This window comes from Seriola aureovittata, chromosome 18 (genome assembly GCF_021018895.1).
Source record: "Seriola aureovittata isolate HTS-2021-v1 ecotype China chromosome 18, ASM2101889v1, whole genome shotgun sequence".
In the NCBI taxonomy this organism is placed as follows: Eukaryota; Metazoa; Chordata; class Actinopteri; order Carangiformes; family Carangidae; genus Seriola; species Seriola aureovittata.
In genome coordinates this window covers 18038070-18052862 of record NC_079381.1, presented here as the reverse complement: position 1 = coordinate 18052862, position 14793 = coordinate 18038070, and the positions used below count along the sequence as shown (strand labels likewise).

At 39.5% G+C, this 14793-nt stretch overlaps 1 protein-coding gene across 7 annotated transcripts in view; it reads left to right on the top strand.

Annotated features, from left to right (window-relative positions):
• The window catches only part of kcnt1a (potassium sodium-activated channel subfamily T member 1a), a 31374-nt gene that overhangs the window by 2248 nt on the left and 14333 nt on the right, over nucleotides 1-14793 (top strand). For 5 of the 7 annotated variants that reach the window (XM_056402839.1, XM_056402835.1, XM_056402834.1 and 2 more), the window contains 12 exons: nucleotides 1441-1605; nucleotides 8858-8937; nucleotides 9145-9292; nucleotides 10354-10401; nucleotides 10809-10857; nucleotides 11076-11135; nucleotides 11458-11532; nucleotides 12215-12298; nucleotides 12771-12865; nucleotides 13845-14025; nucleotides 14110-14274; nucleotides 14541-14677. In XM_056402839.1, the coding sequence (XP_056258814.1) occupies nucleotides 1511-1605; nucleotides 8858-8937; nucleotides 9145-9292; nucleotides 10354-10401; nucleotides 10809-10857; nucleotides 11076-11135; nucleotides 11458-11532; nucleotides 12215-12298; nucleotides 12771-12865; nucleotides 13845-14025; nucleotides 14110-14274; nucleotides 14541-14677 (1217 nt within the window). In that variant the 5' untranslated portion in view covers nucleotides 1441-1510. Of the gene's footprint in view, nucleotides 1-1440; nucleotides 1606-5139; nucleotides 5393-8857; nucleotides 8938-9144; nucleotides 9293-10353; nucleotides 10402-10808; nucleotides 10858-11075; nucleotides 11136-11457; nucleotides 11533-12214; nucleotides 12299-12770; nucleotides 12866-13844; nucleotides 14026-14109; nucleotides 14275-14540; nucleotides 14678-14793 lie in introns of those variants that run through there. The other 2 variants (XM_056402841.1, XM_056402837.1) reach the window with 2 other exon arrangements.

Here is a 14793-nt window from a genome sequence, read left to right as displayed (position 1 = left end):
AGCTGCAGGCCTTCAGAAAAAAACAACATAACAGCAGAGACCGTGCTCCTCTTGCAGCCTCTTGCAGCTAAAAAGACATTTCTATTTCACTGTTTTTTATGGTCTCATATCAAGATGAATCTGAGTTATGGATCTATGATTATTACACAATGTGTGCCTCAAGCTGACTGATTGCATGCGTTGAAACCAGTGGTGGAATTAGTACTCAGATCCTTTACTTAAGTAAAAGTACCAATACAACAAAATATCCCATTACAAGTAAATGTCCTGCATTAAAAATCACACTTAACTCAAATAGAACAAAATGTACCTAAAAGTATCAAAGGGCAGAAAATGGGTCGTTAATATTGATGAATCTTCATGTAAGCAGCATTTTACTGTCGTAGCTTGTTGAGGTGGATTTAGTTTTAACTCCCTTTGATACAGTTAGTTTAGTCCATTGTTTCCCAATCTCAGGGGTTTGGCTACCTCCAAAAGGTCACAAGACAAATCTGAGAGGAGAGAGAGAAAGAACAAAGTTCTACTTCATCATTTTGTGTTCATTTATCAGACCTTTCTCTAATCTTTGCTGTTTTTTGGGCCTCAAACTCTTATTAGAATGAAATCATGTGAAAGGTTTATAGGGGAAATGTCTCTGGTTAAAAGCCTAAGAACTTAAAGAAATGTGACGAGGGGTCCGAACTATGTAATGGAGTAAAAAGTACAGTATATATTTTTTACTTTACTTTAAATTCACAAGGTTTCCACCACTGGTTGAAACCTTCCCACACCCAAATGAATGAATACAGAGTTAGTCTAAAAGACAAACGGTGTGCTTGTGTTAATAAAGTTAATACCATAAAGTGCTGTCGTGGACTATAAGAAACAGGGTTAGGACTTCTATTATTTGAACTGTACATTAGCAAATAGACTAGACTTCATGTAAACATCTGCTTCTGCTTGTTGATATTATGCTTGAAATGGAAACAAATGAACGCTTTCAGCCACAGTAGCTGCATTTAACTGCAACTGCTCCGGGATAGGAAAGTAGTTGTTAGTTGTAGTAGTTATTGTGCATGGTGTTTTAGATGAACATATGTTGGCTGGTTCTGCTTTTCATTGTCTGTATGAATTCAGGGTGCAGTTTGAACATTTCATATTACAGAACAAGCTGCAAACATGTTAATAACAAGACCAGTCACCAAAGCTCAGGGCAGAGAATTCGGACTTGGCTGAAATACAATATATTAAGTTTGCTTTTTTCTTTCCTATTTGTCTGTCTGCATACCGGTGTCAATCCTCCACCTGTACTTCTCCATCCCATGTTTTCTTTCCTTGCTTCCTCTCCTTCTCCCTTTCACCATTGCCTGTTCATCCAACTCCCTTTACCTTTGCACTTTTGTTCTTCTTCTCCCTTCATGTCCATGCTGCTTGTTTACTTTTCTCCTCTCCCTCCTCCAGCTCCGCTCCAGCGCCACTGCAGACCAACAGCAACAGCAGCGGAGTTATCTTAGACATCTCCAACCTAAAGATGGAGCAGCAGGAGACTGAGGTTCCTCCGCTGCCACCACGCTTCCGCTTCAGAGACCTGCTGCTCGGGGACCAGAGCTTCCAGAATGATGACAGGTTGGAAACTTTGCATAAACTCATAAGAAGCTGTTTTGTTTGTTTTTTTGGGGGACAGGCCAAAAGTTAAAAAACATATACCAGATTTTGACTGTTAGATATATAGACAGGTGACAAACTAAAGGAAAAACCTGAAAAATTAAACAATGCCATGACAATGCCCCCATCCAGAGGGCAAGGGGTCACCGAGTGGTTTGATGAGTATGACGATGTGAATCACATACTATGGCCTTCACAGTCACCAGATCTCAACCCAACTGAACACCTATGGGACATTTTGGACCAACATGTTAAACAGCCCCCTCCTCCACCACCAAGTCCAGAGACCTGTAGAATCAATGCCAAGGAGCATTGAAGGTGCTCTGGTGGCACGTGGTGGCCCAACACCTTACTCAGACACATCAGGTTCAGGTTTTCCCTTTAATTTGTCAGCTGTTGTTACTTTTAGCTGTTTCAACTTCTCCACTCGCTTGCAAACTACTTTTCTTGCACTCTCAACATGTATTGTTCAGGTGTTACGGGTGACTTAGTGGATATTGTGGACTTTGTGTTTGTTTTTTTCAAATTTCTTGAGCTACTCCACAATCTTTCCACATACCTCCCAGCAACTTCAAAAGTATCCCCTGGAGTTCAAATGTCCCTGGTTGGGAATCCTTTTATTAGTTGATTGACAGAAATCTAATCAACAACTATTTTAATACATGATTAATTGTTAATTAAGTCATTAATTTTTTGCTAATGCCAAAAGTTCACTTCTTCCATCCTGACAAATGTGAATGTTTTCTAGTTTTCTTCACCTTATATGATAGTACCCTGATTATATTTGGGTTTGCGACTGCAAGACAAAATAAGCCATGTGGAGATGTCATTTTCACTATCTTCTAAGACTGTATGGACCAAAACCATGAATCATGGTTAAGAATCTGCAGATTATTTGCAGCTCTGAAACACTTCATGAAATTGATTTGTAAATTCAAAAATGACAAAATTGCAAATACAAAAAGGACCGTATAGTCTGTAATCTTATTAGTCAATTAGTATTTGTCAACCAAACCTCTTTATACATCTGTTAAATCATGTTCATCCTGCTTTATTTCAAGGAGCAGCAGCTGTCATTTGCTATCAGAGTTTTTCATAGTATTTCCACTGGAAAATGAAGAAAGATACTTTATTTTGACGAGATTATTTGATCTCATTACAGATCTGTTTGTTGTCTCATGTTGCTTTCACCCATCAAAATTGCTGAATGTCATACCAATTTTTTACCAGCTGACAAATGCAATTAATTTGCATTCAACCCCACTTGACCCACTTTTGTGGCCGTGTTAGTAGTTGTTATATCAAAGTTGTTGTGTATGAAGTGTTTAGCTTGTCTGCCCCCTGCAGTCTTAGCATATACACAAGTACAGTTTGAGTGCAGTGTTCTTCAACCCTGTTATATGGTGTAAGTGTGCTTTGGCCATGTATACATCCATGGCTTTGGCTTTTGTTGCCTTGAAAGAGAAAATGAAGCCAGGAACGTGGCAGTTTTGGGTGCTGTCCATGGTGCTGAAAATAGATGGAGCTTCTGAAGCACTTTGCTTTTGTGGAGATATGTAATAGGCTATAGATGTATGTCTCTGCCTTTTCCTAAGAATCAATGTGAAGCTTGAAAAAGTTTGACTGGAAACATGTTTTTCATTAACAACACTGTGACCTAATTTACAATCAGAATTTAAAATGAGACCCATCAGTCTCTCTTTTGTCTATCTTTCTTGATCCACTTTATCCTCTTTTCCCCTCAGCTCTGCTGCTGCCTCTGAGATTGACAAAAGACAAGATCTGTCGCAGTCTTCTCTTTTTCTGAGATCTGACTCTTTTGTTTTTGTCCTGTAGGATCTGAAACATTCCCACAGCAGGGATTTCAATAGCTCCTGCTTCTTAATTTGAAAAAGAAAAACATGTGCATAAGTTTTGAAGAGCACTGAATTTAGAGCAGTTAGTTATGCACTCATATTTCTTAAAGATATTTATTCAGTATATAATCTTGGGTCCTGCCAGATGGACCTCAGGAGAGTGGTGATCAAATATAATTTTAGATGTGATTACAGGAGCAGGAAACCTTTGAGACTGCAGTGCTGTTTGTAATATTTGACGTATCTATTTGGCAAGGAGAGGCAACAAGCTTTGCCAATGCTCTCAGTCAAAGGTGACCTTTCCCCAGCTGTCCTTGCAACAACCACTGTTTTCTCCTTGATAAAGCTGCCTACGTTTTCAGCTTGTCAGTTTCATTTTTCTGTTCTCTCCCTGCAAATAAACGAGTCTTCTGTCCCCAGGAGATAGTGTTGTTGGAGGTGACTGATGCCACAGGTTAGATTTTCTCTGGTCAGCCTCTTGTGTTTGTGTTCAACAGCTGTCTGTGAACTCCCAAATGTTACTGGTCACATCTGCCCAGGATCATCCATTACTCAAAGGTTCCTTTCTCGAAGGCAGACAAATGCATATGAACACGACACAAAATATCTGCCTGAATTTCTCATCTGGTGAATCATGTGCTGCAGTCTTTCTCTCAGGGCCACTCCCTCATTTGTACAACCTCTTTTTTTTCTTCCTCACATCTAATCATCTGCCTGCAATTCCACTCTATTCCTTTCACTTTACTGTCCCACATTTCAAATACATACCTTCATTATCCCATTTAAGTGACGTCTTTACGAGCTAAACTTTGCAGTATATAAATGCAGAATGTGGAAATGAAAATGTCAGATTTTGACAGGCAGGAGTTATGGTAATGGTCTTCACATGCGACTCGAAAAGCCACATTGAGTGGCTGCACCAGTGTGGGCGAAAGGGGTTCAAGTGGACTGGCCTCTTCTGGTATTTTCAAACACACTGACTCATAGAGGGGGTCATCTATAAATTACTACTTCAGACTGTTCAAATTTAGAGAAGACAAAAAGGTGGGAGGAATAGGAGGGAGACAGAAGCGGAGCAGTGCCTCCCACATTGTTCTCGACTTTCTTTTTTTCTACTCAAATGCAAAGGAAAAAGCATCTGTCGTTCGGTTACTGTCGTCAAAACCTCCACATCAGCAGAGAGCTGACAGAGGAGCAAAACAGAAAGACCCGGCTTTGTAGGCTTAGTCAGATGACACATTTGAATCCCTTTTAAGAAGCAGATAATGCTGACATGATGTTTGCTTGATGCCACCTTCAAAAATAAAGGACAAATTAGTGTTTATCTGCAGGCAGATCCATTCTATCATTCCTTCAGTGTGTCACAGTGAATGTTTACAGCTTTGTCAGGAGCTGCAGTGCTGCTGGAGAAAACCATAACCAGTTAGGGTTATTCCTGTCATAGCAATGTTGCTGTGGCAACAGGCCCGCGCACAAAAGAGAAGGAGAGAGGGAGAGGGGGAATATAGAGATAGATTGTATATATTTCTAAAAATAATCCAATAAGCGCTGCTTTCTTCAAAATAAATGATTAATCAAACAACAATTTGTCTCTGATTTTTTATTTTGTTTTATAGCATCGTGTTCTAATGAGCGTGTTTAGATTTTTTTTTTTCTTACAAAGCTTGAAAATAATTCATCTTCCGACAAAACACGGTAGGAGCTGTGTTTATTCAGAGCTGCGGGGACGCGCGTTGGTCAAGAAGCTTATAATCTCCCGTAGGAATGAACTGACTCACGACGCAGCTACAGGTGTCCTGCACAATGGATCCGGACATCGTCATCCCGACCTGGGGCAATCCGTCTTTGGGCACTTGGAGGTCGGACACTTTTGGTAGTGATGCTGGGCAGAGGTGGGTCACGTAGGTGAGCTGGAGGCGCTGAGGGGGGCAGCGAGGGTGCGACACCGTGAGAAGTTTTTATCGATTGTATTTTTTGTTTTTCATCTTGAGAGAGATTGCAGTTAAAGAGCTACACATGCAGATGCAGGATGGATGAGGTCAACAACCTCCGTTTGATAAGCGCGCCAAAAAAGCGCGCTGAGATGCACAGACATGACTGCGTGTTTATTTATTTACAGTGACTAGAGCCTGAAAGTCATTTATTTAGCCTGTTCTATTCGCGGACACATTTTCTACAACTACGTCTGTAATTATCAATTAGTTATTTTCTCAGTTAATCACTTTTGGCTCATAAAGTGTCAGAAAGCCAGTTTGCATCGTTGACTAGAGCTGTTTTAATAATGCCCATTCCTCCACTCCTGGAATGTTTGTATTTGTATTTTGCATTGTCAATTTAACAAAACAGTGTGCACTGTTCATTCATTCATTTATTTATTTTACTTTGAAGTATTTCCTACATTACACTGGTTCAACCTTTATATGTAAGTGTCTTCTGTTTATCCTAATTTAAAATGATCTTCATTGCAAAAATTACATATTGCCATAGAACCATGAGCACATAGATGTGATCATCATTTGAGTCCATACATTTTATCATATTTTTTTACATTAATTTATTTATGGAAGGTGATTTTGTTTTTGATTTTTTTAATTTGCAAAGTTAAAGTTTCATTCATGTAATTAAACTTTAAATTTGCAAAAAAACAAAACAAAAACATCACCTTTTAAGTTTTTTGGATTATGGTAGAAAACAGAGGAAACCCACATATGCAAACTTAAAAGGCATAAAAGGAAAGCAGAAGGGAAATGTGGGAGTGTAAGGAAGGGAAAGGATGTGGCGGGACAGGGAGGATCAGGCTGGTCCAGGTCATTCGTTTTTTGGACCTCTGTGTGACTGGATTTCAGATGGGTGTTTGATGATGCCGCAGAGGAGCTCGCTGGAGCTTGCAGAAGGTGGCTTTAGCTGAGCTTGGCCTCAGGTCAGCCTCACTGGTCTGTTTATACCTGATTAGCAGGTTCTGCGCTTCATGACACTGTATATTCTGTGTGGAGGCCCTTGGAAAAGCTACCACTTGCCTGCAGTATTTTCCAGGGATTCCCATGGCCTTGAGCTCCTTAAAGCATTTCTCTTTCATCTCATTGACACGTATACATCGTTGAAGCTCTCCCCTGGTTCTCTTGGATCTGCTGTCTCTCTATTCGGCATTTTCTTTCTTGTCATTGGTGACGATTTGAACAGTCTCTCCCTCTTGGGACTTATTATTGGCCATGGAGTTTCAATGTTTGTCTGGTGGTCTCGGTTTCAGGCTCCCAAACAGGGTTTCGTCCACCTGGGAGATGAAGGCCAGTGTATGGTACTGCTACCATGTTCCGCTTGAGCTCATGTTTCTGGATGCCTTTCTCATGGTCCTTGGTTTTTGGAGTCCAGGGCAACAGAGAAAGAACTAGTTTAAAAAAAAAAAACAACCCTTTTCTAGTTCTTCACTTCACAGACTTGATAATACAAGATAAATGTTTTTGTTCTAAGCGTATCTGTCTAAAACCCAGCGTCAAAGGAAACTGATGACATCACATGCCATTCGGCTGAGCAATGGTGGAATTGTGATCAGTCACTCAGTCAGTCACAGACATTCATGATTATAGGGCTGGTCCCACTGTTGCAGTCCAGCCAAAAATGGATTTAAAAAGTAATTGTTTTTTAAAATAGCTGCTGATTACTTTTCTGATCATCAACTAATCAATTAATCAACTAATCATTTCAGCTCAATTTTATAGAGTTTCATATTAGAGCTGTAACTAACACTTATCTTCTCATTACTTGTTTTGTCTGGCCAACAGTCCAAAACCCAGAGACATTCAGTTCACTGTCACATAAGACAAAGAAAGGCGGCAGCATTTTCAAGGTCATTTTTGCTCGAGAAGGGACATAGATTATTAATTGATAAATATTCTGTTGATCGACTAATTTATTTTTTGATTAATTGCTGTGGTGCCAAAACATGTTTTTCATGATCATAGTCACACTTGTTTTTACTTTCACTGTTTGTATCCAGAGCAACAGGTCTCTATCTGTTGTTGACGAACACCTCGCGGCGAACTGATTTGATAAACGCAGGCCTGTTTCAGAACTGCAAAATGATCGCACTTGCAGAACTTCCTCAGCTGCAATTAGTCATTTTAAAAGATCGAATTACTCCCAGAGCTGCGCCTCTTATTGCCTGAAACTCCGATGTGACACCGCAGTATGACTAATGTCAGACTACTTCAGCTAGTAATTGTGCGCTCAACAGGAGCTGATTAAGGGTCATTACTTTCAACACTGTGTGTGTGTGCGCGCGCGCGTGTGTGAGAGTGTGTGTGGGTGATGAGGTGAGACACACAGACAGACAGACAGACAATGAGCAATCTGTAGCAACCTCATATGTGAGAGCCACCTCTCAGTGTAAGTGCCTTTACCTCCAGAGCTCTTCTCTGCCCTGCTGCTGGCCAGATGTGACAGCTGTTGATAGATCTTATCACAGAGGATTTGTCTTTCAGTGTTTTCTGTTTTCATATCTGAATGGCTTTCTCCGCTCTTTGGTGTGGTTTTACCATCGTGCAGACCTGAAATAGCTGTTTCAGTGCACGCCGCACGATATCTTTGCATCCAACAACCCACACTGCCTTTTCCTTCCCACTGTGAACCTTTCAGCCACGAGCCAGAACTTGGGATTACAGCAGCGGCTGCAGCAGCAGGAGGCGCAGCACTGCCTCACAAGCTTTTCAACCTTCCACATACTCTTCTAATCTGTCTTCCATTTGCACTCTCTCTTTTATTATGCCCTGTCTGCACTCTCCCCTGAAAGGATTATATATTAATAGTGTAAAGCTTGTCCTTGTGTTGCCAAGCTACCCACTGTATGAGTCGTGCTTATTCTCTTTGACTTCCCCCTTTCTCTCCTTCTGGGCTCTGCTCTGTTGTTGCACAGTTAATCTAATTTTATGTTTTTGTAATTGCAAGAAAGTTGTTCCTAATTTCTCACAGCCACAGCCACTCAACATGTTTATCATGAGGAAAAACTGGAATTAATTTGGCATTTTATTGTCATTCTTTACTCTAGCCGGAAAGTTTTTGTTCACTTGTTGTATTACATTTTATTCTGAGATTACATTAAAGCAAAACAGCCCAAATATTAACAGTGTGTCCTACAGCAACCCTGTCTTGTGATTGGGAAAAGAAAATCAGAGACACATAATTACCTAACTCTCCTAAGACACATGATTAGAAAAACAACGTTATGAATATTCATTCAGTGTAGAAATTGATATGCTGTGATATTTGACACTTTGAAACTGCTCCTAGAAATGTCTGCGCAGCTCTTTTTGTTTGTGCTGCTGATTCTTGAGTGACAGTTTCATCCCTGTCGTCCCTGTTAGGGTGCAGGTCGAGTTTTATGTGAATGAAAACACCTTCAAGGAGCGTCTGAAGCTTTTCTTCATCAAAAACCAAAGATCAAGTAAGTTTTTTGCTTAGCAACCATAGATTTAAAGAGAATTACCACTGTGCTGCATTTACTGTAAATCTACACACATGTAAACACATACAGACTGAAGTCTATTATAAGTCACAATAAGTCCTTTTTTCTTCTACACTGATTTTTTTGTTGCTTATAATCAAAAAGTTTTTTTTGTTTGTTTGTTTGTTTTTTTTAAATGTCTTTCAGGCCTGAGGATTCGTGTGTTCAACTTCTCCCTGAAGCTGCTCACCTGCCTGCTGTACATCATCAGAGTGGTGACAGACAACCCCGGTCAGGGCGCCAGCGCCAGCCACAGCGCAGGACAGCAGACTGCTCCCAATGGCAACAACAAATGGTTCGTTCACACTGAGAGAAAAGCCAAGTCAACAAACAATGAAAACAACAGAAGAACTAACATACAGTACAAAGGATGGATTAGTAAATGAAAAACAACCGAAAACAATGGCAATGTCATACATTATAGAACAGATGAGGTTTCTGGTCTTGAGGGCTTAAAGGCGCTGTTCTGGTATAAGAGGGAAGCACACCAGGGCCAATCAGCTCCTTTGAGTAGTTCATTGGTAATTTGGCTTGTTTACTTTGTCACCAAGTTGTCTCCAGAGTCTTTCATAAATATGTGTGCGATAAAAGTTGTCTTTCTGGCTGGAGGTTGTTTGCATCAAATAATATGCAAGTATGATTTATATTTTGTGCTGTTATTGTAAATACAGGATGAGTGAATGTTTTAATATTTGTAACTTGACTTGCCAGACTAGATGGAAATATGTGGCTGAACAGACAGTGCCAGTAGTAGTAAGTTGAACTGATATTTATCAAACCTGAAACAAATTATTTTTCATTTTAACCGAGCATTGAGCTACAGTGGGTCAAGAGTCTTTTACATGAGTATATCTGATATTGTATTGACACTCTGTCTACAAAGCTCCTTTCAGTACAGCCTTCTACTCAAGTACAAGAAACGTTTGAAGGGTGTCCTAGTGTACTCTGACTGGTAGACCACAGTGATTACAAACTCCACAACCAGTGATTTTTTTTTTTTATAGATCATAAACCTTAATATGAAAATGCTCTGAATCCACATAAGTTTTTTGTGGTTTGCATGGCAACTGGAACCAAAATAACATAGGATGTGTGCTGGTGTATTTGGTGAAACATGGTCTGAGAGGGGTAGTGCTTTATAGACTCTGGGCGGCCAGAGGAGAAAGACCAGGATTGGGCTTCAGTTTTATCTGGGTCTAACATCAAAAATTACAAGACGATGAGCCATGAAGGTGTAAAAGACTGATGGATTCACATAATTGAATTGGCATCGATGCAGATAACTTCACCACATGCTGTAAGTTCATCAACGTCTAATTCGATATCATGTTGTTCTCTTTTCCTTACCATCATCAGTGTTGACTGCCAGTGGAATGGATCAGTGCAGGACAGAGAAATTAACTGGTGAGCAGCAGAAGACGAGATTTCTGTTAATGAAGGCTAATTAGCACAACATTATGATGTCGCCTTTAGTAAGAGCAATATTCTGTGTTTGTTCTTTCAGCTCTTTGTTTGGGATCTTACCTCATTTTCTGCACTTACCTTATTACTTAACCTTCCATGCAATTTGTGTTTTGATTATGAGATCAGTGTTGTGCATTGTTACTTGGACACATTGTCATTTCTATTACCTCTCATTGTATTAATACTCTGCAAAAGATGAAATGACTGATAGCTTGGGTATCTGAATATCTTCTTTTGACGGTATTAATCTCTTACTGATGCTATAAAAATAGATCATTCTCTGATGTTGAGAATATTTATTGTTAACTGTGAATAAAAGTGTTGCTGTTGCATGCTGTGTCTGACAGGGAGTTGATCTTCTGGGTGGATAGAAAGGTTCCTGTCTGGGCCATTCAAGTGAGTCACAACAGAATATAGAAAAATAATGATTAACTTAATAAATTAACTGAAGTGATGAAATAGTTGATCACCTAATTTAAGCCACAGATGCTTCACCATCTAAATTAATATAAAAACACTGGTTTTAATTCTCATGAAATTGATTCTCAAATGGTTGTTATGTTTTAAATAATTTATGAGTTTGAATTGATTATTTCCTGTTTTGGTTTGCACAGGTGAGTGTGGCCATCATTAGTTTCCTGGAGACTATGTTACTGATGTATCTGAGCTACAAGGTAAGACACACACACACACACACACACACACACACACACAAAACACAGACTTCAGGCACATCAGCATGATTAATACAGTCTGTACAATTAGTCACTTACAGTCTGTGAGATTGACAATCCATAAGTGGTGTAATTATCCCAAGTCATTTGTCACGGCTACATTATGGATAGACGGTAATTACAGGATCTGGTGGAGGTGAAGGATTAAGTGGTCGTGGAAAGTGACAGACGACAATGAAGAAATGTATCTTTGCAGTGACTCACTGTCTATTGTGCGCGCAGATAAAAGAGTTAAAAAGCCTGTGTGTGTTTTTCATTTTAGGGGAACATTTGGGAGCAGATATTCCAGGTGTCCTTTCTTCTGGAGATGATCAACACAGTTCCCTTCATCATTACAGTAAAACTTTTAACTTTATAATGTCTGTTTCTTGTCTGGAATATGTCATAGTCTGTCTTTTGTAGCAGTATGTCTTTCACATGTTGTCTGATGTGTCCTGTCAGTCTCTGAACTATAACATGTACATACTGTAACTCTGCACCAGTCATTTTGGGTGAGAAGTGTTATAATAGCGGGTTGTCAATCAAAAATTGACAACCTGCTATTATCAACATTTTAGTTCATCCAATGCTTTAGTTTATGACCAAATATCTGCACACCTATTAACATTCCCATCAGCCTCAGCTGTACTTGCTAATTAGTAAATACTACACAAAACTAAGATGGTGAACATGGTCAAAATATGCTAGGCATCAGCATGTTGACATTGTCAGTGTGAGCGTGTTAGCAAGCTGACATCAAATCACTGTTGTGGCAAAGTACAGTCTGACAGAGCTCGTGGCTGTAGACTGTTAGTCTTGTTTTCATATCTGTACAATGTGAGCCAAGAATCAAAAGTATCAAAAGCCAGACCAATATTCTACAAATGTAGAAAAACGACAACAAACTGCAGGAAAACCAGTCATTTTGAGTGTTAAAATGTTTAATAGCAAGAGCAGGTTGTAATTTCCACTTGTGTGCAGTTTGTGATGTGAGACTGACATCACTGAGGAAATGTTGAAGTGTTTCCCTGTTTCCTCAGATCTTCTGGCCCTCTCTTCGGAACATCTTCATTCCCGTGTTCCTCAACTGCTGGCTGGCCAAATGTGCTCTGGAGAACATGATTGTGAGTCAAAAGCTTTAACTTAATGGTCTCTGTTAATGACCTGTTTTTAATCAACATTTTAATGACTTTGTTAAAGCAAGACGCTTCGAGCCACACTATCCTAGATCAGTTGACATTTTACGACACTGATTAAGACAGTGCGGCTGCTGCTGTTGACAACAGTGCATCCGTCTCCTGCTCCGCTTCTGCTCTGACTGTGTGCACCCTGGAGCGTTTTCCACTGAGGGATTATCTGCAGCCCTCTGTATTTTATCATGTTTTGTATTTCACGCTGTAATGCTGCTGCAAGGAGCATAAAACCATTTGCAATAAACAGCTAAACTAATTATGTGAATGATTCCTGGTACAATAATTGACAGAAATGTTTTATAAATCCAAGTTTAATGTCTGTTTTTGATATGGGTATGTACTCTATATCCTGGAGTTTGTAGCTTCAAATGTTGATGAAAGCATGTTGTTCGTTATGTTGTAGAATGATGTCCACAGGGCGATCCAGAGGACAAACTCAGCCATGTTCAACCAGGTCCTCATTCTCATCTGCACCTTACTCTGCCTGGTCTTCACTGGGTGAGGCGGCTTCTTCAAGGATTTTTTTAGCTTTAGTTTTAGTTTGAATCACTTATTTAATCTCTTTGTATTATCAATATACCTGTATTTGATTATTCATTTCAACCCTTTAGTGGTACATTACGTTATAATGTTATAACGTGTTATATATCTAATGTTTTTGTCCGTATCAACACCTCTCTAAAATTTTATTTTATTTATGTCATGCTTTTGTTAATTTAAAAAGAAAAAAAAACTTTATAAGTTGCAGAGCTGCTGTTACATTGGAGACTTGTATGACAGTGGAGATACTTATTCTATCTTTGATAGTGTATAGCTTTTTGTACAGTGATGAACTAGTAACCATTAGATGCTTCCCTGGCATATTATTATATTTTTATTTATGTTTGTCATAAAAGCAACAAGGAAAATTTGAATTTTTTGTGGAAAGGAGGAAATGCAGGTGGCACTTTCTTTTTTGGGTTTTCCTAATGATTTCCAAATAATTTTTGTTTTGTGCAAGTTTTGTAGAAAGAACCGTGTTAGTTGGTTCTAATTAAGGGGAAAACAGAGTGCTCAGTTGGCACACATGCAATTAATTCAAAATGCCTCGAGAGCGCAACAGACTGATTAGTTCTCTGCAGGTCAGTTGAACATGGAAAAAATGTGAAATCATTTTGCCCTACAGGCAAACATGCATAAAGAACAAAGTTTCCAACAATAAATTAATAATTGATAAATATTCATTTGGGTTTAAATGGAGCAGCTCTTTCCTCAGGGGATCAATACTAACCTCAAGAAACAAACTGAACTGGATTAGTCTCAACAACTTTTTACACTTTATTGCAATTGTTTCATTTATCATTTATATTTTTTAAATATCTATTATTTATTGATACATTCAGTTGTACTTTTGAATCATCAGACAGCCTGTCACTGTTTTATATGATTAGTGCATGGTAGTCATTAATGCTAACTTTGTGTTGTGTTGTGTGTGCAGCACATGTGGAATCCAGCATCTGGAACGAGCAGGCAAGAACCTCTCTCTCTTCAATTCCTTCTACTTCTGCATCGTCACCTTCTCCACCGTGGGCTTTGGAGACGTGACTCCCCGCATATGGCCCTCCCAGCTGCTGGTAGTCATCATGATCTGTGTGGCTCTGGTGGTGCTGCCTCTGCAGGTAGGAAGACCATGAAATAATGTGGGGTAACGTTTCACTGTTTATTTTGTGAGTTGTTGTTTTGCTGAGCTTGTTGTGTATCAGTTTGAGGAGCTGATCTACCTGTGGATGGAGAGGCAGAAGTCTGGAGGGAATTACAGCCGCCACAGAGCACAGACAGAGAAACATGTAGTACTGTGTGTCAGCGCGCTCAAAATAGACCTGCTCATGGATTTTCTCAATGAATTCTACGCTCATCCCAGACTGCAGGTACCAAGATGCAGTGTGTCATACGTGGCAGGAAATTACACGGATGCATTTTTATACTCCAGAATACAGATCTAGGATGTGATAATACTCTGTAAAGTGTGTTTCTAAGGATATTTAAATAAAAAATACCTCCTGTGATTAAGATAATACAGTACCTGAGACAAATAAGGAAATTTATAGGCAGATTTTGTGACTTTACAATGTTCTGCTTGATTCTCCATGCATTCCACTGTAGATACTGATGTGATTGTTGTGTAATCTTAAAGGATTACTATGTGGTGATCCTGTGCCCAAGTGAAATGGACCTGCAGGTGCGGAGAGTGCTGCAGATCCCTCTGTGGTCACAAAGGGTCATCTATCTGCAAGGATCCGTTCTCAAAGACCAGGATCTGCTGAGAGCCAAGTAAGTGACTCACTTGGTCAGTCCACTACTTTTGTCCAGACTGAAATATCTCAATGACTATTGGATAGATTGCCATTAAATTTGTTCAGACATCCATGGTGAAGCCTGCTGACTTT